Source organism: Necator americanus, chromosome V (genome assembly GCF_031761385.1).
Source record: "Necator americanus strain Aroian chromosome V, whole genome shotgun sequence".
Lineage (NCBI taxonomy): Eukaryota > Metazoa > Nematoda > Chromadorea > Rhabditida > Ancylostomatidae > Necator > Necator americanus.
Genome location: NC_087375.1, coordinates 29,731,836 through 29,757,039, shown reverse-complemented (window position 1 = coordinate 29,757,039; position 25,204 = coordinate 29,731,836). Strand labels below are relative to the sequence as shown.

Below are 25,204 nucleotides of genomic sequence, written 5' to 3'. Positions count from 1 at the left end.
AACACACGATTAAACACATACACCCCAGCCCCACGTACTGAACACCAGCACACACCACACATCAACGCATCTCGCAACACAAAATACACACCACTACGCACCCAACATATCACGCATCACTACACACGATCAAATTCCACACACACAACCACGTTGCCACCACACGCCACACACCACTATACGCCACATCACCCTACCACACACGCCTTCACACCCCCGCTACAAGGACCAGACATAGACCACACTCGATCACATACTCCACAAATCACCCACCATTATTTGTCATGCACAACTCACATCACTACGTAAACTACACACCGCTACAAAAGCCGTACACCGCTGCACACGCTACTACCACACCACCCGCGCCACACACTGTTAGGCATCATCATATACGTCACACACCACTCCACTCCCCTCACACCACCATACACGGTCAGAAGCACTGCAAACTACACAAAAGCACACACCGGTACACACCACTACACCACAATTACACACACCAAAACCCACTACCTAATAGCCATGCTTCACGGAGAGTGATACGCCGAAACACTGCACCATTCGCCACACTCTACATGACATGAAACACCACATTTAATTGTACACTAGGCACACCCAAAACACTCATTCAGACTTCCTCACCCCTGAATACGCCAAACGCCGCTGCACATCGACACACTACAGCACACCATTGCACAAGTCACACACGCCAATGCGCACACACTTTGCACCACTACGCACTATCACAGGGACCGCAGTGTCACTAGCAGCACACACAACGCATCACTACGAAACACTACACAGAACACGGGGGCAGAGCGAACACTACTACACACGACTACACAAACCGAAAGCCTTTCGTTCTACACAAACGCTCCGACAAACTCCATTCCTGGCTCAGGGATGTGGTTGCGACACGATGCTCCCAAAAACGACAACCGCTCCTCTCGTTCTCTCTAATGCAATCAAATAATTTAAGTAATGTTTTAAAAAATAAATCAGAAAACAAATAAATGGACTAAATTAAGAATAGTATAGATAATATAATCAACAATTAAAATAAATACGAATGAATAAAATCTAATTTCCAGTATTCATCAGCTATTTAGCTCTAATTTAATAAAGACTGAACCTGCTTAGAAATAAATACCGTACTGCTGTAGATTAAACGTTCATAACTTCGTTTTCTACTTGCTTTTGTTGAAAAGGGTTCGCGTTGTAAAAGATCGAATTGCCGTTCTCAGGGGCATTCTCGTTCTTTTTACAGCTAGTTGAAAAGACCTTGGAAATTTTACTTATTTTCCCAGCTTTCTCTCAACTAACTTTTGAGAGGAGGGGACGAAGTGTGAAGGAGGTAAAAGGAGAACGAAATGAGGAAAACGATTCTGGAAGGAAACTTATTCCTTGTAAAACATTACAAAATAAATAAGTTTTTTTAGGATTTGAGCTGAGTCATTGGGATTTTTCCACTTTTCATTTTTGCGCGACTAAGGTACTGTAATTAAGACGTCCGGTTAAAAGAACTAAAAAAGATGGAAGTAACAAGTTGTGCACGAATGTGGACAAAATCTATTCCTACAATACTGCAAAACTGCATTGCACGAAATTCACTGCGAACGCCGTTGTTCAGCAACTTGCTCCCTCCGTTGCACTCGCATAATAGCGACACACTGAAATACCATTTATTGGGTGACAGTGTGAAAATCCATTGTATAAGAAAGATAACTGGTGTACGAAAAACACGCTCATTTTACTCTTTCATGCTGAAAGCAAAAAAGTACTGTGGTGAGCACGGATCTGGGAAATCCTGCTCTTGTTCACCACAACACACTTCAGAACGATGTTGTCAGTAAAAGGTGGATGGTGTAGCTTCCAACCATCAACCTTCTTCATTCCCATGTCCTCCCATTCCAACTTTCGCCTTACCTTCTCAAGAATGGCCGTGGCTGATGTATTTTGGGTGAAATTGCTTCATCCCCCGGACCTCTCTTTTCACGTCGATGATGATATTCTTATAGAATGGCAAAATTTTTGTCGTGAACCACACACGCTATTCGCTTCAAATTCGTCGCAACTAATTTTACTTGTTACATTTTTGTATGATGATGGTAAGATGTTCTTTGTTAGTCAAAAAGGAAGAGATTTGTTTCGCCTACTAAGTCTTTGCTTAAAAACGCTTGGACAGAAAATCTAAAACATGGCTTTTGTTCTACTATAAAAATGGTTTCTTAAAATTGTTTACAATCGAATAAAAGTGGCTACACCTCAAACAATGGCCAGCAGGTAATCTTCTATTCAATAACAAAATTTCTCGATTCCGCCGTATTTTAGGAGGTCGTAGAGATTGGTTCCTGCTGCATATTTTTAGAGCACCCACAGTAAAACTTGTAATCCGACAATTATTTGCGTTTCGTATGGACTTTACCAACAAATCGTGTGCTGAGATCAGATGACGCATTGAATTATCACCACTTCAGTTCAATTAAATTTTATTAAATTCAATTTCCAAGTGGAAATTGTAACTGCGACTCGCTCATCAGGAAAAACCTTCAACGAAGAAAAACATACTTCACTGCGAATCTAAAAATATTTGATGAGTGTTGTACCATCAGTAGATTGCACTTTCAAGTACAATGTTTTGATTTTAAAACTGATCGCTTGCGTAAATTTGTGTTCACATTCAATGACACTTTAACTGTGTACATTGCATCGCTCCAAAGATATCCTTATTTTATTCCTCGTTAAAAAGAAGAATGAAAGGAGAGAGGACGTGAAATTTGTAGCGTACAAGAAGTGCTCTCAATGAAATAATAAAAGCGAAATTGTGAGGAATAAGAGGAAGTCAAATAATTTAGAAAAAACACATTAACAGTAACCAAATGTTCGAAAATGTTTTGAGGGAAAGACTTCGTTGAAAAAAAAATTAATGTAACATCTAAAAAACAGTATTTCGGGAAAACCATTACATCTGCAAGAAAAGAAAACAAAGAAAATTTTAGAAAGATTTGTTGGAAACGAATGGTTACTGGTAGATGTGCGCACAACTTCACACTGTAGCGTACTTCAAATTATCATGAAAAATAAACATTCATTGTTGTTTTTTTCAGGTATGGTTCTGTTTTTTCTTCTTTTTTCCTGGTTTGCCAATTCTAGAGTAGACGAGAACTAAGTCTACATGAACATCAAACTGTTATGAAAAACAGTCGAGGCTTAAATGTGGACCGCTCAAATGTTGACTGTTTTCGAAGTTCTTGCAGCGACTATATCCCCTTTTTCGCTCCTAACGTTGAGTTCGTTGCCGGCAGTTGTTGGATCACGTCGAACCCGTACTCACGTACTTTATGCCAGAACGAAGCAGACCCTAAAGAAGATTTTAAAGAAGCTAATTTTCATATTTTAGCGGCATGGACAAGTAATTGTGACAAGGAACGTTTCTAATGCACCATTGAATATTTGAATTTTCTTTACGGGTGCTCGCGCAAAAGAAAGCTCTTTTTCCCACTAGGAGTAAAAGTTTGCGTTTTTGACCGAATTCAAAAAATCCTTGAAACGACTTCCGAGGCACCTTCAACGGCAATTTCTAATGCACTCATAGTTAGTCACACAAGCCACAAAATAGCCTAAAGTGTTCACTGAACTATTTAAGAAAAACTTTCAAGCAACAGACATGCTAAAAATACCCTTCCACCCCTATTATGAAGTTGGATACTTACTTTTCTTCTCACTTTGAAGAAAAAAAAATGACGTTGGAAAGCAAGAACATCCTTTTATTCAGGGGAGCCCAGGTAAAAGCTAGGTGATTCTACATCTTCCTAGCCAAATGTTTGCTAGCCTCCTCCTCCCTCCTCTCCCCCGAGCTTCTGGTTCCAGGTTATTAACCCTCCCAGAAAGATGGAGCACTGTCATAAACACTCGTGATGGATACATCGACGGATGACAATCAATCCGTGATTAAGACGTTATGAGATTGTAAAGGATAGGCGTGTGTTAAAAAAAATAAGTGAGAAAAATAAGAATAACCTAATATAACCTTTGAAAAGAACACTATAGAATGCTACGACACGGTAGCGCATTAAAGTTAAGAAACATGAGACCTACAACAGCGAAAACTGTACCGTTGTGAAACCCCTGAGTCATCTGCGGAGCTGGTGCGATTTTCAAATAGCGAAGACTTCCCTCCGTGCCAACATCTAACCAAACTTCATGGCTATTGTTAGGCGCTCTGAAGTATCAAGTCTTTTGCACTGGTTTTCCTGCTTTTCTCGACATCACTCACCCGGTTTTGACGAACTCGATAAAGGATTGCCGAAGAACATCCGCGACCAACCGTTCCTCATCGTTAAAATCGGTTAGCTTCGAAAATGATACGCCGTTTGTGTAAGGGGCTTCGCCTCCATGCGGTGAGCCTAAATTGTTCTGTGTAACTGCTAGCCTCGACTAGTCTTTCCTCCACAATGCTCAATCCATTGTAATAGCCACGAAAGACTCATGGGATCACCTCTCATCCTTATCGGAACGTTCTTGTCATACATTCTATCGTTATAGTACTCAAAAGAGTAGGCGTACATGGTCCAACCAGCAGCGCGACGAGCCAGGATACCGTCAACAGCTGCCACATTGAATAACACATCGCTAAGGAACTCAAAAAAAAAGACAGAAACCTTTCAAAGTTTTTTTTTGAGCTCAACAAAAGCTAAAAATTACCTCCGTGTACCGGTCGAGGTAGAACTCATAGCGTTGTTCTTCCTCTCTGTCCACATAATATGCAATAACCTCACGAATCACTTCTTCCTGATGATCTCCTACGTAAACCGATTGGATGAATTTCTAAAAAGAAGTTTTACTATGTATTCTCGCTCTATCTGCGTTCGTATTTTCTTTTCTGTAGATTTTTTGTTGGTTGTAAAATGGGCGATCACCACCTTCAGTTCGCTAATCAGTTTCTCTCTATTCCATTTAGGATAATCTGCAGGATTGACACCGAACCCATGCAGAAAAGATCCGAGTCCAACAATTGCTGAAAAAAGATCTGAAGAAAGAGAAAGAAGAAGAAAAATTCTCAAAGAAAAAAATCTTGGGCAATTACTGAACAGTGGTTAAAGGCATCACCCCACGAATCTGAGGTGGTACGGATTTCAGGTGGAGTATTCGTATACGGGATCGTAGATTATGGAGAGGGGGTGATTTCGTCCATTTCTTGCTAATTGCCGTAAAAAAACGGTCCGGAAGATGCGGCGCGTGCACAAGGCTGGCGCGCTCCAATCGAACTCGTTGTAGAAATAGTGCGCCGGAACGCTCGAAGCCGTATCTTCCGGGCCGTTTTCTATGGCAATTAGGAAGAAATGAACGGAATCACCCTTCTCTCAATAATCCACGATCCCGTGTACGAATACTCCACCTGAAATCTGTACCACCTCAGATTCGTGGGGCGATGCCTTTAATCACCAACTTCCCAGTGAAACGAAACAAAAATAAAAGCAAAGTAAAAATTAATCCACACTGCATTTTTCCAGAAAACAACGTTGATCAGTTAAAAGAAATGCTCCTGGAAGCCTAACTGAAAGATTTGTTAAATTTTCCTCCTTTGCACTACTCAAGTTTTCTGCATCCAAACAAAGCTCAATAGTGGAATTTTTCGATCCAATTGATTTCATTCCTTTATGAATGCGTCAGCTTTTCTTTTAATTTCTTGTAAAGAAAAAGTCATACTTTTCCTATAATGTCCTTGCATAAACCACGGCAACACTGTTGAACCAAGAAAAAAAAATGTTGCGCAGACTTGTTAGACTGGATGAAAGCTTTACATCATTTTTGCATTTTCTCCCTTCAAAACTTTTCAGGATCTACTAAGACTGAACAGTGCAAATGAGTAGGTTCCTGATTCGTTCTGGCATCTGGTTCTATCGCAGAAATTCTGCTCGGTTTTGATTTGACGTCGAGTGTTTTCATTTCGCTACGCTTCGGTGGAGCGCAGCCGCTAAGAGCATCGTGAAACCATTGCTGCCACCACCCATCGCTGCAGCTTGCGGCGGTCCCACCTCAGTCCCAACTGCTGCTTCCACCGCGCCGTTTCGAGCGCATACGCAAATGCACCGCAACTATTCATGTCGTTTTCACCCGACTATAGTAATCTGTACCTATGTTTCCGCAGGCCACTGTGACGCTGCCACAACAACTCGCCATCGTTCTCACTCACACTGTTTCTTTCTCTCCTTTCCTCCTTCTATCAACCTCTCATTGCTTTTCTCGCGCAAACCGAATACCCGTATCTCTTCATACACTTAGCTCTTCCTTTTAGATCGCGGTGGAGGAGTGATCAATAATTCCCGAATAACGAAGAGAAACCAAAAGCAATTCCTGAAAAAAATAAGACCAACTAAAAAAGGCAGCCTCTTTATTTGTTAGGCCAACGATCGACACTTTCGGTGGAGCATCGGCAACCATTACGTCTGGATGTTGAAGGAAATCGCCGTCAATCACTGGAGACCATCTCACAGACCTAAGGCTGTGCGGTGTAGTACCATGAAATATACACGAATTAGTGTTTTGACAGTCACGCCAGCCTCATATTTACATTATATCAAAAAAGAATTACCACTTTTTTGATGCCTTCGTAAATTTCTTCCACAGTCTTTTGCTTCATGCAATTTTTTACATCTGCACCGCAACCCAGCGCCTAAACAGTTGACGACTTCAAAATTTTCCAGAAGTTCCTTGAGAAACACAGATGCACGCAGAAAGAACTACAGTACTGGAATCCTAGAAAAAAAATTTCTAGCTTAAATAAAGTGAAATAAAGTGACAACGTAAGAACGACAGCAAACCCATTGGCATAACGCAATATTATGATGGAGGTTTTTTTCTCACCAACTTACTTAAAAGTTCATTCGTACAACAGTGATGTGACCACCTCTAGCCCGATCTTGTGGCCTTCTTGTCACTTCTATTTCAGAAGGAGCGCGTAAAGCAATCTTTTGAGGTATTATAAATGCGTGTGCCGCCGTAAAATGACTTGCGAGGAGTGCCAACACAGTGATTTTACCCTCCCAGACCAATTTGGTTTCAGTTTATCAACTACGGAAGGATAAAGGGCTCAATCAAGCCTAGGGTTCAAACCATCGACTTTGCAGTCACAGTCGAACATCGTACCGACTGCGCACATCCACCGCAAGAAACCTACCTACTTACCTGTGCTAATTTCATTGAATTATTCACGACACCACTTCCAAGCGCGGTTGACATCCATGGAGAACCAGACATTTCAATCGAACGAGTAACGTAGTCTGAAAAAAAATATGGGACTCCTTTCAAGGAGATACATCCGAAGTAAATCCTACTAATCACAAATCTGTGCACAGTACAACTTTGGATAACCACCTCTCTGAATGTAACCAGAAAAGTCTAACGTAAATGTTCTGTAAAATTTCCGAGAATGAGGTATGTCCACGAGTAGGTAGGAGCGGTGAAGTTGCAAAACATAAACAAGCATCGCGGTGAAAACACTCAACTGCCCAAACCGCAGGATTTTACGACTTCAGGAGCATTCAGGAACATAAGAGCGCGAGACTGACCGCAAACACGTCCGACAAAATGTGATACGCCCTCACAAAATCTCTCACAAAAAAAATTTCCGCAGAAGTTCTGCTTACTATCTGCATACATCCGTCTGCACCTATTGAACTCCCTTGGAAGTGAAATAAAGTATGGTCAAAAAAACTAAAGTATGGGTCAAAACGACGCGAAGCACAGACAGTTGCGTAAGCGGCTGCGCTCGAAGTGGTGCGGTGGAGACAGCGGCTGGCATCGAGGAGGGACCATGGCGAATTGCAGAGATGGGTGGGGTAGCGAGGATCCTCACACGATCCCAACAGCTACGCTCCACCGCGCTGCTTCTCGCGGAGCCGTTTACGCAACTGTCGATGCTTCATTTCAGTTTGACCCATCTATAATCAGTTGAGGCATTGACTGCGCAAGCTCGAGTTCAGAACTCTTCGGCATGTCCCAATTTCTTTCCTTAGTAACTGCACAGTTCGAATCTAATTTAAGATAAAGTGAATAGTTCTTAGGAAACTTATGGATAACTTACCCCTAGTCAGTGAACTGAGTATTAGTTGACCAGCGGCTGCAGAACCAGCGCTGTGCCCAAAAACCGTAAATCGGGAAACGTCTCCTCCAAAATTCTTGGCATTTGCATGCACAAACTTTAAAAAACGCACTATTTGTGGGAAAAAAATAATTTGAAAATTTTGGCACTGACCACGTGGGACCAAAGATTATTGCTCTGCTATGTATTCTTACCTTAATCGCCTCAGCCATGTCGAAAAGGCCCAGGTTTCCGGGAATGCGAGAGTCACCGGTAGAGAAGAATCCTTCAATGAAATTTTACAAAGGAAGATTAAAGGCATCACCCCATGAATCTGAGATGGAACGGATTTCAAGTGGAGTGTTCATCATAAGAATCGTCGTAGATTATGGAGAGGGAATGATTCTGTCCATTTCTTATATCAGTGCAAATGCTGTTTCTTATGACGGCTTGTGTTGCAATGCGCAACTTTTGCGCTACGTCCAACCGCGCCCCGCCTGCGATTCGTTGAAAACCAATTCGGACGAATCGCAGGCGGGAGGCGGCGCAAGGATGGCGCGCTGCAGTTGAGGACGTCATAAGATACAGCGTTTGCGGGGCTGTCCGTTTCCACTGATACAGGGAGAAATGGACGGAATCACCCCCTTTTCCATAACCTACGATCCCGTATACGAATACTCCATCTGAAATCCGTACCACCTCTGATTCGTGGAGTGATGCCTTCGGAAGAAAAAACCGCTCATTAAGAGCAGAGCAAATGAGTTTGCCGTCCCAGCCAACGAAAATCAGACATTCGGATCAAAATGACCACAAGTACGGTGCAACTACGTAAGCAATTGCGCTGGACCTCCCTGTCACACTGCAGAGATGAGCAAGGGTTATCTCGAATCCCATCTCAAAGTGACCCCTGCTCATCCGCTTGCGCAATTGACGAGGCTTCAATTCGTTTTGATTCGACTGTAAAAAACACAAAAATTATCTAGGTTGCACCAGAATGTCACATTGCTTAGATGAGAAAATAAAGAAATTTGTTTCGAAAATTATAGTTGAGTACCTTGGTCAACATCTACATCCTAAATCTACACAGGACGAAGTAGGAAGCTGCTTAAGTTCCGTGACACGAGTACGGTATAACCTTCGGATAGAGATACCACAAGACACAAAGATCGCTTTTTTTTTTTGGAAAACTATGAATATTGCATATTAACGTATATATGGAAGAGAAGCAGTTTTTCTCATTTAAGCTTGTAGAGTTTTTTATTATACGTTTACGTGTGAAACACTATGAAGAGACATTCGAAGTTTTGTTAAAATAATTTCTACTTCTCAGATTATGATACAGATCGTCCTCATCTAGCTTTTGTTACCCTCCTAAATTCTACTTTTTAAGAATGAAGGATATAGTGTCTGAGATTCATCGACGCGCTTGTGATGCGCCACCACGTTCACTTCAATTCGGAATCGTTCGAGGTTCAGAAATTGTACCTACTCTATACAGCGACTTGCGGGGGCTGGTCGATGTGTAAAACAGTGTTTTTACCCTCCCAGCCAAGTCAGGTACCAATTTATCGACCCCTTTTGCGAAAGGGCGGACCTGAATCCCTTATGGATCGTGCGAGAGTACAAGATGCCGCTATGTCACACTTTCATCGATTTGAAGAAAGCCTCTGATACAGTTGAGACCGAAGCGGTCATGTTGGCCTTGAACAACCAAGGCGTGCCTACTCCATACACAAAGATACTTCGTGAGTTGTATAACAATTTCACGACCAACATTTCCGCATTCTACACTGATGTTATAATCGACGTGAAGAGAGGAGTTCTTGAGGGTGTCACAATCTCACCCTGATAAACACCTCTTTTCACGAACTTCCAGTGTATTCAATGCCACTCTCGAGAACGCGGTGCGATGATTGGAATGGGATAACATAGGAATGAAGGTTGACAACAGGCATTTACACCATCTTCGTTTAACTGATGACATCGTTTTAATAATATTAAGCATCAATCAAGCGGAATGGCTGCAGGCCGAAGATGAAACATTTAAAAAGACCGGTCTTCAGATGAATCTAGACAAGACGGTGTTCATGAGGAACGGATGGATTTCTGATGCCCTTGAGCCCTTGCCCTTTTGATCGGGAAATCAAGATGATGAACGATCTGACCTCCTAGCTGGGCAAAAGGAAACGAGCGGCTTTGGCAGCACAGAATACCATCGACGATGTAGTGAAGAGGACTATGAACATCCGGCTTCGTGTATACCTATTCAACACCACCGTTTTTCCTGCATTGAAGTACTCTTCAAAAACGTGGGTGTTTCGTAAACAAGAGGAAAATACGTTGAGCGTCATAGAACGTGGAATTGTGAAGGCGATGCCAGGAGCATCACGCTTCACGCAAGTGAAAGAAGGGAGTCGAAGTCCGCTCCTACGTCACCGATCGAAGGTCAGAGATGCTGCCGCACATGCCAAGGGAGGTTAAATTAAGAGGGCCGGACACGCGATGCGTTTTAACGATAGCCGTTGCACCAAAGCAACTGGATACCACGCGACATCAAACGCACCGCAAGAAAACTGCTGACCATAGACCTCTTTAAGAAGTCCTTCAAAGAAAAATACAGTCCCATGGTCAGACCTTTTTGAAAAGTCCTTCAAAGAAAAATAGAACGCTCTTCGAGTCCCACTGGGCAACACTTGCACGCAATCAGGACAAATGGAAGTTTTACTGGGGCCCGCTCGAGCAAAACGATAAACAACGGGAGCACAGGTGATACAGGTGGATCGCTGGAGACTTTACCGACTGCGCTACTCCCTCTCTTCAAAATAATACTACTTTTAGAAAAAAAAACTCGACTATCACTCTTAACAAGGAATTTGCAGCTTTTCGCTTCCTAGCAATATTCAACGAAAAGAAGAGTCAGTTGGAGTTGAAAAACTCGTTTTTTGCCAAGTAACTTCTCAGCGAGCGTATCTATAAATGCTTCTGAACTAAGCAGAACAAGGAATTCGCACTTTCCACTAACTATACTATATCTTTTAACGCTATTTTACATAGGGTCCTTACCGTAAACACCAAGACGATATTGTACTGCGACCACGATGATGTCGTGAGCTACATAGATGTCTGCAAATCCTTTGTAACCATACATATGGGCCGAGCCAATTTCGTATGCTCCTCCATGAATCCAAAACAAAATAGGGAACCCTTCAGGTGGAGCCTGAATCGCAGCAACTAAGTGACATATTGAAGGAATTTAAGAACAATAACACAGAAAGTGTAAATTTATTTTGCATCTTTCATCATCAAAGTACCTCCTTCTTTGGTCGAATTATATTGAGCGTAAGACAATCCTCGCTCGGGTGTGCGGGTGGAAAGATGGCTTCCTTCGCGATAGGATGACAAGACGTGCCAAAATTCGTACCATTGCGAATAACCTCCCATGGCTTCGGAGGAATAGGCTTCTGAAAACAATGAGCCACTGGGATACTATTAACTCGAAGGATTTTCATGGATAAAAGAGATTACCTCAAACCTCAGATCACCTATAGGAGGTGAAGCGTATGGTATGTTGAGGAACACTTCCGCGTAATTCCCTTTCTTAGTTTGATAATCGAATCCTAACACTTTTCCTGGCTCCAGGTGGAGAACTGGGGCTGATGATAGCAGTGATACACATAAAACCAATATAAGGAAAAGGTTCATTCTGAAAGTGGTGATTGTAGCTTATTCCACATACACTTGGAGGAAACCGATAAAGATATGATGAGCAAATCGCTCACATCGTTGAAGGGAGTCAGCAGGACTGCCACCCCTTCGCCCGATGGTAAACTCAGTGGTAAACCAGGACTTCCATCGATTGTGGAGGACGAGCTATGCAAATATTGGTACAGTAAAAATAAAAGTAAGTATGATACGGTGAGCTAGACGAGACTATGAGTAAGAATCGGAAGAAGAAAGGGCTTTGCAGTCGTTTCATTCAGAAACAGAAGGAATAAAGCCATTAAATTTGCTTTTATTCTCACCTAAATGCTGCATTCACACCACACCTAATTTCATCTTTTCTTTTCACTTTCTCCCTTCCTCGAGAAAGTTTTGAGAGTTTTTTCTATTGAAGAAACCTCTGGTATTAAAGACGCCAGTGAAGAACGTTTAGAGATCAACTTTCCATCATATCTGGATTTTCATAGACTCAGCAGTACACTGGATTCTTTTTTGGTGCAGGCACTTCAGAACCAGTCGTGCAACGCATCACACTTATCAGTCGATAAGGTTCTTTCTCAAACACCCACTACAGATTTTCCTTCAAGTCCATCACCAAGGTTAGGAATTAGGTTGATAGGAAAGCCTGGTCAGTTTTGTAATTTTTTCTTTACTTTTTGATTAGGTACACAACAGAGGTCAATCAATAATATAGTCGTCTTTGTTACTTAGCACAGTGTTCCACCTTATGAGTAGTTCAACAATCCCCTTCTCCCGGAACTCTGGAAGATAAGAGGCGAAGAAGTCCGCGATCCACTTATTGATGTCGTCGAGCTTGGTGAAAATTTTCCTAGCCAAGAAAGCCTTAAAGCAGCATACCACGAATCTGACCCAGTGAGATCATACGCAGGAAAAGCTGTGGATGGAGTTGTAGAATGCGAAATCCGGAGTGGTTTCGCTCATCTCTCTTCAATTATCGTAAAAACCGGCTCTTCCATCATGTTTTTTACAAAGATTTCAGTAGGAACGCGCCGCGTTCACGAGCGAGCGGTCAGGCCTCTACGTACACGTTCCAATCTCCTCAGCAGCCTAGTCATTGGCTTTACTTGAATAGAGTGGTGAAGAGGCCTCATTAATCTTCGACCGCTCGCTAGTGGACGCGGATGGGGGACGCTGAGGGCACAAGGATGACCTGTTCCTACTGAAATCGTCGTAAAAAATGACTTCTTCCGTTCTGCTTTTTACGACTATTAGAGAGAGATGAACGGAACCACCCCGGATACTGCTACTACATCCCCATCTCTAGCTTTTCCCTCACCACGTCAAATTTGTGTTATGCTGCCTTTAAAGGCCTACGAGGAACGGTAGAACGCTCTTCCACGTATACGTTATAGTCCCCTCAGCAACACATTCACTGGTTTCACTTGAATAGGCGGTCTAGAAGCACTCACTGGCTTCCGACTGCTACGCAGCCGGATGCGGCGCGTGTACAAGGGTGGCGCGTTGCAACTGAAATCGTCTTAAAAAAACGTCTTCTTCCACGCCGTTTCTTACGACGATTAGAGAGAAATCAACGGAACCACCCCTGATCCCGCAATCTACAACCCCATCCCTATCTTGTCCAGCAGCATCCATCGCTACGTCAGATTCCTGGTATGCTGCCATTAAGAGAATGGAGTAAGTGATAGTCAATGGGGGCTACGTCAAGAGAATAGATAATAATGTATAATAATGGGGTTCTATGTCCCAGCATAGCTCTTCGATTTCTTGATGCGCCTTCTTAGCTATGTGGAGTCTCGCTTTATCATAGGGAGATGTACCAGAGCTAATCTCGGGCACTTTTCTTGAGCAACTTCCCCGCGTTTTTGGAGTTGAGCGGGACAGTGATCATGTATTCTTGCGGAAACAGCTAGTACAACAATCTCCTCCTTCACAGTGTGGAGACGGTGCCCTCCCCTAAAGCGCTATCGATGTTGCGGACTGCTGCAGGCGCTCCACTGGCCCGACGCCATTAATAGAAGATGATGGCTCCAAGCTGGTCTTGTGAAATTGACATCGTGACCATTATACTTTTTGCGGGAAATCTTAGAGAATGTTCTATAACTACCACATGATATTTCAATAATTGATTTTTTTTAATTGAGCCAAACACGAGGTTGTTACTATCCTTTATTCATGGCTAACGTCTCGGCAATATCGCCTTCTTCAGAGCCTGGAAGGATGAAATCGAACGTGATTATTCCGATCAAACGCTTTATCTGCCCAACAAAGAAAGTCCTACGTTTCCTGTTGGGTCTCATAGCTACCAGTAGAAGAGAACATCGTACCTTAGGATCAGCTGACTATCCTGACGGTGCTAGATACCAGTTGTGAGGTGACTAGCGCAATCAAATACCATCTTTAAATAGGGCGCGAGTTCCCGCGAAATGCTGGGGCATTCTTGGAAAGAAGGCATTCCTCTTCGAATAGAGGATAGTAACAACCTCGTGTCCGACTCAATAAAAAATACTAATTATTGGAACATCAACATGCCGAGGTTCATCGAAAATCGTACATGGAGACTTCTTCGCAATGTGCCTACCACCTAATAAACCATGGGCATCGATCAGGAATGCTTTTCAAAAAAAAAGCCGACAAGACTTTCTTATCTACCTAATAAAATCTCCGTTGCGTAGCAAACGGCCTTATTGATCGAATTTTCCTGCCAGGTGCGAGCAACCTTTCAAGAACTAGGAGCAGGCATACGTACCGCGTCTGCGAGCGAGTTGACAAAGAACGAGCTGCTGACGCTGTCTCAACATCCCTGGCGGGTACGGCGTACATGCCCGCGCTCGCACACGTGACACATTTTTGGGTGAAAATTCGTGACAAAATGTGTTCGACAGAGTCGTGTCCCTCGCTGTGTTCCAGGGCAGTAAGGTGGAATGGGGCCTGCCCGCTTCCGAATGAACGCTTTCCATTTTGATAGTGCAAAAAAGTCACAGAGTGCAGAGTAAAAGGGGGGGGGGAGATAATCTCTAGGGTAATCGCTGGCCGCAATGCAGGAACTGACTATCAATAAGATCAGAAGAAGTGTCACAAAAAATCTCTACTGTAGCCAGTTTCCTGGATCTTCTGACGGTTGTGACCGCCGATCACTGAGCAATGAGTGTGTATGACTAAACACTATCCTACAATTATTTTTACAACTGTAGCTCACTTCTTTTTTTTTTGTTTTATTTTTATGCTTTTCACAGCTCTCCACTACTTTTACACAAAACAGTGCACGGACAGCCTTACGTAGTCTTAACAAAGATTTTTTTTTCACTAGTTCCTAGAAATTTCTGTCGCATATTTCTCCTGAAATTTTCCATTATCAGCGTTCTTTTTGTGATCAAAATCATAATAAAGTTCAAAGTCTCTCTTAGAAGAAGGTTGACTAGGCGCATTACACAAAAGGTGGAGCAGAAGTCCAATTTTTGCAAATTGAAGACTCTGAGGAGATGCAGAAATGCTCCGGACTCGAGAGAAACCTTCAAACTACATAGCGAGAAAATGTTTTTTCTATGTAATACGACAACGAAAGATGGAAATCGAATGTAGATACACAAAACAATTGGACAGGAATTAAATTCTCACAAACTAAGATCTTAGAGGTGTCCTAGAAGCAAAACAAAGAATAAAACTAGTGAAAAAGGATTTCACTAAGATAATGCAATCCGATTAACGCGGTAATATGCCGAAGAAATAACGAAAAGCCATTAAAAGACGGAAGAAGAAAGATGTTCGGAGAGTTTCGTGGATGCTATGGAGAGGAACACGTTTCACGCCGATTGTACAGTAAGTAGAATCTGCAAAGTTTGACGAGCGATCAGAACTTATAATGTCGATAGTGGTGAAAACTACCGGTCGAATTCCGTTTGTTTTCACTCAAGAGGTTCCCAATGAACACTGAATCGCATGTATTCGGTGGAACTCAAAACCCAAGGGATATTCACGGTCATTTTTTTGAGGCTTAACTTAATTTTCTAATGCTAGTAAACCTCTTTACCAACAACTGAAACATCACTACCGTAAACTTTCTTCTTTTTTTTTGCTACGTTGAAGATCCTGAGTCTTCCACAACACGTACTCTCTGGAGATTCGTTTGTATAGCCTGCGGATGTTTTTCTCATAATATCTCAGATCAACAAGGAGCACCCACGGTTTTTTTAGGACGAGGTGGAACTGTTGCTGACAATGGTCTTCGGTTAAATCGAGGGACTACCTACCAGAAGTATCACAGGATTTACCAGAAATTGTACGCAAATAGATCGAATCCATCTTTAACTTATAGAATAAGATTGAAATCCTTCGAAATTGCGATCTCAAGGAATCAGTGAGAAGAAATGATTCAAGAGTTCCCAACGATTAGTCCAGTAGTCGAGTGACCAGCAACTGGCTTCGGCAGCATGGTTCACTTTTTCTTCTAACTCGCCAATCAGTACAACCTGTTCCCGAACGTTCTTTCGACTATCGACCATATACAGATATAAACATATATACAAACGAACAGATCTGTATGAATAAGTGGGAGTACGTAGGCATGTATGTTCCACAAACAAATCTGGACAAAATGGATTGATTTGGACCGATCTTGTCCATATATACTTCGAGACTGAATGCAGATCTTTCGATACCAGATTCATTCGCAGATACTGGTCTGCTCTTCGACAATGTCGATTTTGTTGATCTGGGCACAGTTCTGGTCCAAAAAAGACAAGGCAAAACCTTGCCAGTTGAACTTTGACATGTGCTCATCACGAGTATGACAACAAATTTCCGAAAATTTCGATCCTATCAATTTCTTTCTCTTTTCTAATTTTATATAATTACTGTCTCGTGAGGATTTGTACTTTCTGAGGAAGGAAGTAGACGGTTACAGACGCAGGCATTTATGTCCGCCCGAACGGCGATAATAGGCGTTTAATTGATTCGATTCGGTTTGATCGGCAAAGAGCAGAGAAACCAGAGTCCATGTGCCGGAGCAGATGCATCGCGGTCTCCTGTTCGAAAATTATTCCCTGTTGTAATTAGTCGATAATTAATGACAACGTTTCAACTACTAAACATATATATTGCTAGTTAAAATTTATGTTTAGTCGGAACGGTGTACGCAATCAGTTCAAGGTTGCCGTGCTTCTGGATTTGTTCTTATCCTTGGAGAGCACAACTCTCTGAATTTGTTTTTGTCCTTGGAGAGCGGGGAACTGTTCTCGGAGACGGGGCGGGGTATAGTGTGCTCAAAATAATCTCACTCGTCCTTGGATTTATGCTAATTTCTCCAAGGATGTTATATTATGAGCAATTGACCGCTAGAAGAATTCCTATTAGGGGCGGTATTGTCCTTGCTATTGTGACAAAAAGATATATTACCTTAACCTCAAACCTAGTAGTGATGGGTTTGGGTGAAGGTGGAAATGACCCTCAAAACATTAGTCTTTAATCTTTCAATATGCTTTGGATCTCAGCACCCTTATTTTTTCTTCATTCATATTCCTTTTTTCAATGTTTGGCCCTTCTTTCCATTATTCGCTCGTCTGCGACCACGCGCAATCAACCGATTCGCTCCGATCCCTCTCATTTTACAAGGGCAAGGTTCTACACGAGACAATGTGCCGACCAGTGTCACTGAGCCCTCCGTTAATTGCTCCATAGTGGTGTCGCACTCTGCTAAGGGATAGATAAGGGCAGCGTGAAGTAGAAAGGAGTCCACAAAATCTACGGAAAAATAACAAACTCGCTTGGAAATTGAACGAAACGCAAACTGAAAAAGGCATGCTTCTTGAACCTACTCTTTCTTGTTACGGAGCCGGAGTCGACCATCTTGGATAATATAGACAACATCGACTTGGAAGAACTCTCCTTCTGCTATACTCGGCCCCAAACCACCTGACGTTCGGTGCAGTTGCGTAAACGGCAGCGCTCGAGGCGGCGCGACGGAAGAAGCGGTTGCGGTCGGTGTGGGACCAACGCTAGCTTTACTCGGACTACAGCGGTGGATAGTGCTAGTAAAGGTCCCCTCCTCCTCTTCCTGATTGGATTCCAACCATTGCGCTCAACCGTAGCGGTTCGAGCGCAGCAGCTTCAGGTAGTTTTAACCGCACCATGGTTCAAATAAGGTCATGATAATAGTATGTTTCTAATTGTACACTAAAGAAACTACTTCTTTGTACTTTTTGTCGTTTATGAAAGTGATATTCAACCTCTTTTTGTTCTCCAGAAATATGCGAGAAAAGAGAAACAGTTAAATGGCACATGTTATGATATTTGTCATATGTGCTGAAGAAACAAAACAGACTGATTGCTTTCACCTTCCCAACCTTCTCTTAGGAAGTCTATCATACATGAGAACCAAGCACATCTTCAAACTTGAGGTTTTCTTTCTGATTTGCATAGCCACAGAAAAAAAAAGAGAACTGGGGGACCAGGAGATATAACTACCTTCCTACACCAAGCTCTACAAACACTTGAATCTGTGGTTCTATAATAATTATATCAAATATTGTCCCGCTATTAATTCGACCCTCGCTCCAATCGTCTGCGTCTTGCAGCGAAAAAGTCCTGCGTCTCGCAGAATCGATCGCGCGTAAGTTAGAAATAAGTCAGACATTATCTCATCGCTTTACCACTATAACATAAAATTAAAGGACAAATCTAAACCAGAAACCATCCAATGTTCTTTCTTGCGAAAAAAATATCGATCGCTAAGCAAACGATAACAATGAGCAGGTAGCTGTGGTCTTCACACATGATTTGCAATAGGTTGAGATCATTTTTATGGGTTTCTGGTATCTGTGACTACGCAAGAGAAGGAATTCAGAAAGTACACAAAATCCGTCAAGTGATCATAAAACGCTGTGCTATACTAGCATTCTTTACTTCCTAACAGCGAATAGCGCACTGTTGCAACCATCCGCACACGACGTTACGTAATCACGTTCGCAATAACGTACATACTATCGTAATTGCAGCATCCATGTCGTTTTACGACAACCATCGCATCCGGTTTTCCACCAGAGATGTTAACGCCGTGATTTATCGCGGAAATATTCTCTATACACTCGCTTTCTCGTCCCTATTCACACAAATCCGAGAGGAGTGAAGATGCGCCAACTTCTACGCACTATATACGGTCATATTCTCCGAAGCACTAATCTCCGGATGTCCTCCCTCCCTTCCTCCCACCCCGTCAGTCTCCTAGGGAACAAAAAACGGCGACGACGGCGCGCCAGTCGACCTTGCGGGACAGCTAGGTTCGCTCGGCCCGTCCCGGGCTACGTGACATCGATCGAAGTCCTTCGCGGGTCACGGATAGCGCGGCGCACGCTCTCTGCACTCCGAGCGAGCGACGACGACGTTCCAGCGCTCTGTTGTTGCCACTTCTACAGTAGGCTATCAATATGTCTTCTCGAACAACAACAACAACAACAAGGTGCATTCTACGTGCGATTAATTACAGAAGACGCCCGGATGATATGGATCCTGCACAGAAACGTAAAAAAGCAGTGAATTGGTGCTCACAAGAGAATATTCTCGTCATTAGTTTGTTTCTGGAACACTACGACACTTACTACTTCAAGTTTTCGGATGGTAAGTACATTAGCTTTTTTGACGTGCTGACTTTTTTCTCGGCGTGGCCGTGTGCTTACTTCCTTCTTCTTCGATTCCACGGATTTTATAGACTTGCCATAAATAATTAGAGATACAACAACACAATTAGTGCGCGATAGTTCAAAAATATGTGTGCGCTGTGTATGCGTCATCAATAACGTTTCGACGGATGTAGCTGCGGTCCACGCATCAGTTTCAATTTTATGAGTGAATTTCATCAGTAATAAATTATACTAACCCGTCTCGACGTTTTTGTCGTTTTTGCGTTTTATTCTGTTTTAATTCCGAGCAAAAGGTGTTTTTTTTATACACTGACAATTGGAAACGTATTTGGAACAAGTCGGTACATACTGTTGCGCTGCTCAACTGTGAGGAGCATACTCTTCTAAGATCTAGATTCTAGTCTATTTCGAATATGCATGACAACTTTCTCTCTAGATGTCTTCCCTCCTGAAATATTTGCCAATAAGGCACAGCATTACGCACATCCGCTCTATGCGTTTTCGTTTCAGAACTCTAACGCACGTAAAGAGTTTTTTTGTATGGTAAATTGATCTGGCTTACTTTCTTTTCTGCCAATAGATTCTAAATTTTCTGGAAAACTCCGAATCTTGGCAGTAAGATGATTAGTAATAGGCCAACTTCTTAGGCGATATGCTCGAAAATTCCGACTTCCTTCCGAAATCTCGTCAGTAACGTCCATCAAGTTCCTGCAAATTAGGTTGTACGCCGACTGTCAATGCCTAGGAGGATCCAGCTTCCTATCAGCTTCTTAAGAACATTCGTGCGTACCGTCCCAACTGTACTGAAGAGGGACATTGCATAGAACTCATACGAGAGGAAATTAAGCATTCACGAACTATATCCATTACGTGTTGGTCTGTAGGTGTATTCGTAGCTATATTCGTAGCTCAACAACAGCCATTTTTGTTTTTTTTTTTCTTTGAAGGGACATCTCTTCAGGGTCGAAGAAAGGTGTGAAAGCCGTTCGCGATGCGTTGCACGAACGATGGGCAGGACAGTTAACTCAGCTTGGGTTTGCTGAGCGCTCACCAGCACAGGTCGCCGAAAAGATCAAAAAAAGCATAATTATCACCAGGAAATTTATCAATAGCAGTGTAAGATTGATATCTAATTTTTCAATCCTGTCTCATTCGAGAGTTGCTGGAGATTTCTCTGTATAAGAAGAGGTTTCTCCTCATTTTAGGGAGATAATGCCCAGAATGGACGTAGGGATGAATTACCGTGTCATCTTAAACCACTTGAAAAGAAACTACGTGAAGAGTACAACAAAATTCAAAGTGACTATGGATTTGATTTCGGTGCAGGTGACTAACTCCTTCAGATTGCGGTAGATTCCTAAGCCTTGTGGGAATTAGCTACCTTTACTTTCAGGCGAAGGTACTATGCGCTTCTACGATCTTTTGAGGGATATCAAAGACGAATCTTTGAGTTCCTTTGGGGGAAATCTGGAGGGAGATGAAATTGAATGTTTAGAGGGTGATCTTGAGATCGAGCCCAGTCCTACCGATGGTACAGAGGTATGAATATCGAGCAACTATTCTAGCTTCACATGTGTTTTTTATCCGTAATATGGTGATTTGCACTGTAAGAGATCACTGTAATGATTTTCTTATTCTTTCGTTGCTACTTTTTTCTAGTCAGAAGACGACTTGATCTCTCTTTTCTATGCACAAAATAGTTCTTTGTTCTCGTGGAATTTGGTTGTTATTTTAGAACACATCAAGGCGAGGAATAACCGTTACCTCCACTGCATCACACATTCTTGACTCACCCCTCGTGGTGCCAGTGATGCCGTTCAAGAACCAGATCCCTGCTCCATCTGCTATGAGTAGATGCAAGAAGTAGTTTCTTTTTCTTTTCATCCTTCCTGATTTTTTTTTCCGTAAAACACTTACTAATGCGTGAATATGTGAAGTGTTGGTGGAAAATGGGTGAATGCGACGGGAATGTGAGAGTGAGTGGGCAAAGTGGGCGAACTAGTTACGGACCGAAACGAGAAACAAACATGGATGCAAAGAGGACACATTTATGGGGGAAAATGCATAATTTGGGAATGTGGGAGGCACTTATTGGCGCCATTATTTTTCGACACTCTAAATAACTTTTTTCTTTTAATAACTTTAGCTTACACGTCATAGATCCTCTAAAACTAATACTTAGGTCTTAGAACCCCGATTGATTGATAATTGCTACGCCCCTCCCCCCTCCTCCCCAACTATTAGGTTGAGTCGAAAGTTCTCGGATTTCGAATTATGCCCCATTGGTATCCATGGTTTTCTGTCAACATTTAGGCAGATCGTAAATGCCCGTAAATGCCCTTGCTCTAGAACGCTAGGGGCTGGTCTTTGAAAAACTACTCGAGTGCTTTTTTGATGTCGTCGCGGGTTTGGGAGTCTTGACCATCCAGATGACGTTGGATATAGGAAAAAAAGTGGTAATCCGAGGGAGCCAGATCTGGGGAATACGGTGGATGTGGTGAAATGGTCCAGCAGAACTTCTTCAGTTCAGCCTTGGTCATTTTCCAATGTGTGACTGAGTGTTGTCGTGCTGGAAGTAGACTTCGCGCTGCTGCGGGCTTGCATTTTCGAGCTTTGTCTTCAAATTCCTCAGTTGCTCAACGTAGACGTCTGCGGTCACAGTGCATCCCTCAGCGAGCAGCTCCCAGTATTCGACGCCGTGTACGCTCCACCAGATGCAGAGCATAATCTTTTTGGCGTGTACGTTGAGTTTAGGGACGTCTTCTGCATCCGCATATTTGTCAACCCATTGGGGACGTCGGCGAATGTTAGAATATGGTATCCACTTCTCATCCCCGGTGACTAGGTGCTCAATCCACGTGTGGGTGCGCTTGAGCGTGAGGAGAGAAAGTGTCATATTAGCGCGTCCATGTCGTACTGGGTAAGAGCATGTGGTACCTATCAACCTAGTTTTCGCATCTTGCCAATTGACTTCAACATTTGTGGTTTCACTCACCCCAAGAGCGACTCTCGGTTCGCGAGTGGTGTGACACGGATCGGCTTCCATCTCTTTCCACAACAACTCCAAATCCAACTCCATCGGGCGTTCCGAACGGTCTTCATCTTCGATGGAATAGTCACCCGACTCGAACTTCGATTGCCAGTTGTAGACGTACTTCTAGCGGGGACGTGCTCCTTGTAAACTGTCTTCAGACGTCTATCGATAACTGCGAGTTCTTAGCCAGATAGATGGAGAAAGAGTATGACGTTGCGGAGGTGGAGTGACGACGGCTTGAAATTGCGCGGCTTGATGACAGAAAAGGAACTAGCTCGGTGTACCTGCTAACCTACACTTTGAAGTACCTTTTATACTCTATCAAACGATAGCTAACGCGTCCATTTTCGTTAGCTACATTTTACAACATTTATGCTTTGCTTCACTACTACGCACTAATCGAGCTAAATGGTTGCAAGCTTCTGTGTTGTCATAATGTGATAAGCTATTCATGACGCTGAGATAGTTGTTAACGAAACAGAAAAATGTGATCAGTAGTGCAGTTTCGAAAAGAAAACGGAATAATATGTCAGTCATGGGAATATTACACAACCCGGTGTGGCGGTGCGGAATGAATCTTGTAATTAAATTAACTAGAATTAAATGCTCTCTTTCTTCTAAAGTTTTCGCTGATGGAAGTATCTCTCCTAGGGTACACTCCTCTGTTACAGACGAGCCGCAGAAGAAGACCCAGACGAAATAATCGAGAAGAGACATCGCTTGTTAGACGCTGAATTGGAACTCGTTGAAAGGAAGCGCTATCTAACAGAGATGAAAATCAAATACTGGGAGGATAAGATGAAACAGTTGGAACCCTCTACCTGATAGGGTTTGTTTTTAGATGGATCAAGAAAAGTTTTTTTTTTCAAATATGACATAAGTTTAATTCAGTGAAGTAGAACTAATATTTGTTGGTAGAGCGCTCTCTGTTGAAATAGATTGAAACAATTGAAGTGAAATTATTCCACTACTAAAGTATAATATTTGAATTCATTAAACTATTAATTGCTTCCCAATAAAAGAAAACTTTCGCTCATAAAAATGTAATGGTCATTCATTAGAGTCACTTTCGTCCCTTTCATTGATTTCTTTGATTGCAGGGATCTCTGGTCTAGTCAAAGTGGAGTTTTCTTTTGTCATTATAATGTTGAGAAGCTATAGCTACGCGATAGGTTCATTTCTTTGTTGAATGTTCTATTTTGTTCCACAAATTGTGCTCTCCATATAGGTTCTCATTTAGATCTTTTCAATCTGCGTATTGTCTCCCTTCTTGATAAATTTCTTACTCCAAGCTGATAGCTAACATCTTCTTCACTGTTGTGCTAATGTCAGTTCGCTACATGTAAACTTCCACCTTAAAGCTTTGAAGCTCCTTCTGGAGCAACAATTCTGATTAGAGTAACGGTCACCTTTTCGAAAGCTGAATTATAACTTAACGTTACTCATTTTGTTGTGCAATGAACACAAGAATTCATATGTGATAATTTGATTCTCCTCGTTATTGTTCCTAATGATTGATTGACCACATATTATTTTGCGAAATAGTAAGTGGCCTATTTCTAGCTTCCTCCCTTTTTCTATTACTTTACATCTTTATTTTCTGCATTTCCTTTGTTTCTTTGTTTCACACATTTTGTTTATGATTTGGTTACTATGTGATGTATTCTGTGATCGGGCTTTTATATATCATTAGCACCAAAAGATGCAGCTCCACTTGCTTTACAGATCTCCACAGCACTTTTATACTTTTCGCCTTGAATTTTTTCCTACAGGTAGTAAACTTTTCGCGCAAATAGCTTGAACTTTCAATTAATAAAAGACATTTTATTTGTTCGTATTCATTTGCCTTTCTCACCACCCACTAAACAACAAAAAGGACAAAGTACTAAATTCATTATAACAGAAGGTTTGTACTTTGGCCTAACCGATTTGGTATGATAGGTGGATCGAAATTTAGATGGCAGGGCCTTAGGTTGACCTAGGTGAAGGAAAAGTAATCGATTGCATGCTGAATCCAGGGTAGGCCGAGAAGCATTCATAGGTCTATCCTATTTCATATCGATAATATCTGGGTGTCAGTTTTCAAATCTGCCTGCAATGACCGCCAGCAGGAGTCGGGACGTGTGCTTGCGTCGACGAATAAAAATAAGTTAATCTATAAAATAAGTTTCTCAGTGCATGTTGGGAATCCTGTAGTGCTCACGCTTTAATGGTTGCGCAATGGATGCGCACCTTTCTTTCGCAGCTTTTCATCGCAGACCAGTGAGAAGTGCGGTGCCGACATCAATATTTGATGGCATCGCCGCGTCTTTGGCCGCACTGACACTATATACGGAAAGATTGCTCCTTCCCTTCTCTCAAAAATTCAACGCCAAGAAAACTGAGCTGGAGTAATACCAACGCTTGAATTGAGTGCAAAGGTATGTGAAGTGGACTCAATGCTGCTCTGGTTCAACTTTACTTTTTGAGCACAACACGTCTATATAGCACAAAAACGACAAATGCCTTTCGTACTTAAGAAGGCGATAGTTTATCAATCGACTGTTCATCACTGGAAGTGAATAGCTAAGTCAGTCGGGGCCCTAAAATCAAAGCATGAGACTTCGAGGATCCTTGACATGTATGCTACAGCTACTAAGAGTTACAACATTAGTAGTTGAAGCTCTATCTTCCTTTTTTTCTCTCTCTTAGCAGCTTTGCTCTACATGTCATAGATCCTCCAAAACTGATTCTTAGGTTTTAGGGTCCCAG

The 25,204-nt window shown here is 42.4% G+C and overlaps 3 protein-coding genes across 5 annotated transcripts; 1 reads left to right on the top strand and 2 right to left on the bottom strand.

Annotated features, from left to right (window-relative positions):
* Nucleotides 1–3,263: 3,263 nt before the first annotated feature.
* On the bottom strand, nt 3,264–6,447 carry RB195_015634 (uncharacterized protein; the record flags this gene model as incomplete). The annotated part of the gene is made up of 7 exons (XM_064206435.1): nt 3,264–3,364; nt 4,119–4,225; nt 4,280–4,409; nt 4,502–4,643; nt 4,708–4,830; nt 4,926–5,020; nt 6,381–6,447. 7 exons carry the CDS (start codon nt 6,445–6,447, stop codon nt 3,264–3,266), a joined length of 765 nt encoding a protein of 254 aa, XP_064062316.1.
* A 28-nt stretch (nt 6,448–6,475) lies between these two features.
* RB195_015633 (uncharacterized protein) lies at nt 6,476–14,608 on the bottom strand (the record flags this gene model as incomplete). Of its 2 annotated transcripts, XM_064206434.1 has the most annotated exons (11): nt 6,476–6,502; nt 6,599–6,679; nt 7,192–7,286; nt 8,090–8,204; nt 8,302–8,372; nt 11,150–11,303; nt 11,398–11,547; nt 11,612–11,703; nt 11,768–11,789; nt 11,866–11,956; nt 14,535–14,608. In XM_064206434.1, 11 exons carry the CDS (start codon nt 14,606–14,608, stop codon nt 6,476–6,478), a joined length of 972 nt encoding a protein of 323 aa, XP_064062314.1. The 2 variants fall into 2 exon arrangements, with proteins under 2 accessions (XP_064062314.1, XP_064062315.1); XM_064206433.1 differs by lacking the exons at nt 11,866–11,956; nt 14,535–14,608 and having other exon boundaries at nt 11,612–11,788.
* RB195_015632 (uncharacterized protein) lies at nt 11,846–23,568 on the top strand (the record flags this gene model as incomplete). Of its 2 annotated transcripts, XM_064206432.1 has the most annotated exons (10): nt 16,480–16,569; nt 19,060–19,193; nt 19,266–19,396; nt 20,381–20,535; nt 20,625–20,745; nt 20,813–20,958; nt 21,155–21,282; nt 23,125–23,175; nt 23,261–23,282; nt 23,554–23,568. In XM_064206432.1, 10 exons carry the CDS (start codon nt 16,480–16,482, stop codon nt 23,566–23,568), a joined length of 993 nt encoding a protein of 330 aa, XP_064062313.1. The 2 variants fall into 2 exon arrangements, with proteins under 2 accessions (XP_013299402.2, XP_064062313.1); XM_013443948.2 differs by lacking the exons at nt 16,480–16,569; nt 19,060–19,193; nt 23,554–23,568 and adding exons at nt 11,846–11,987; nt 13,995–14,154 and having other exon boundaries at nt 23,125–23,278.
* Nucleotides 23,569–25,204: the final 1,636 nt, after the last annotated feature.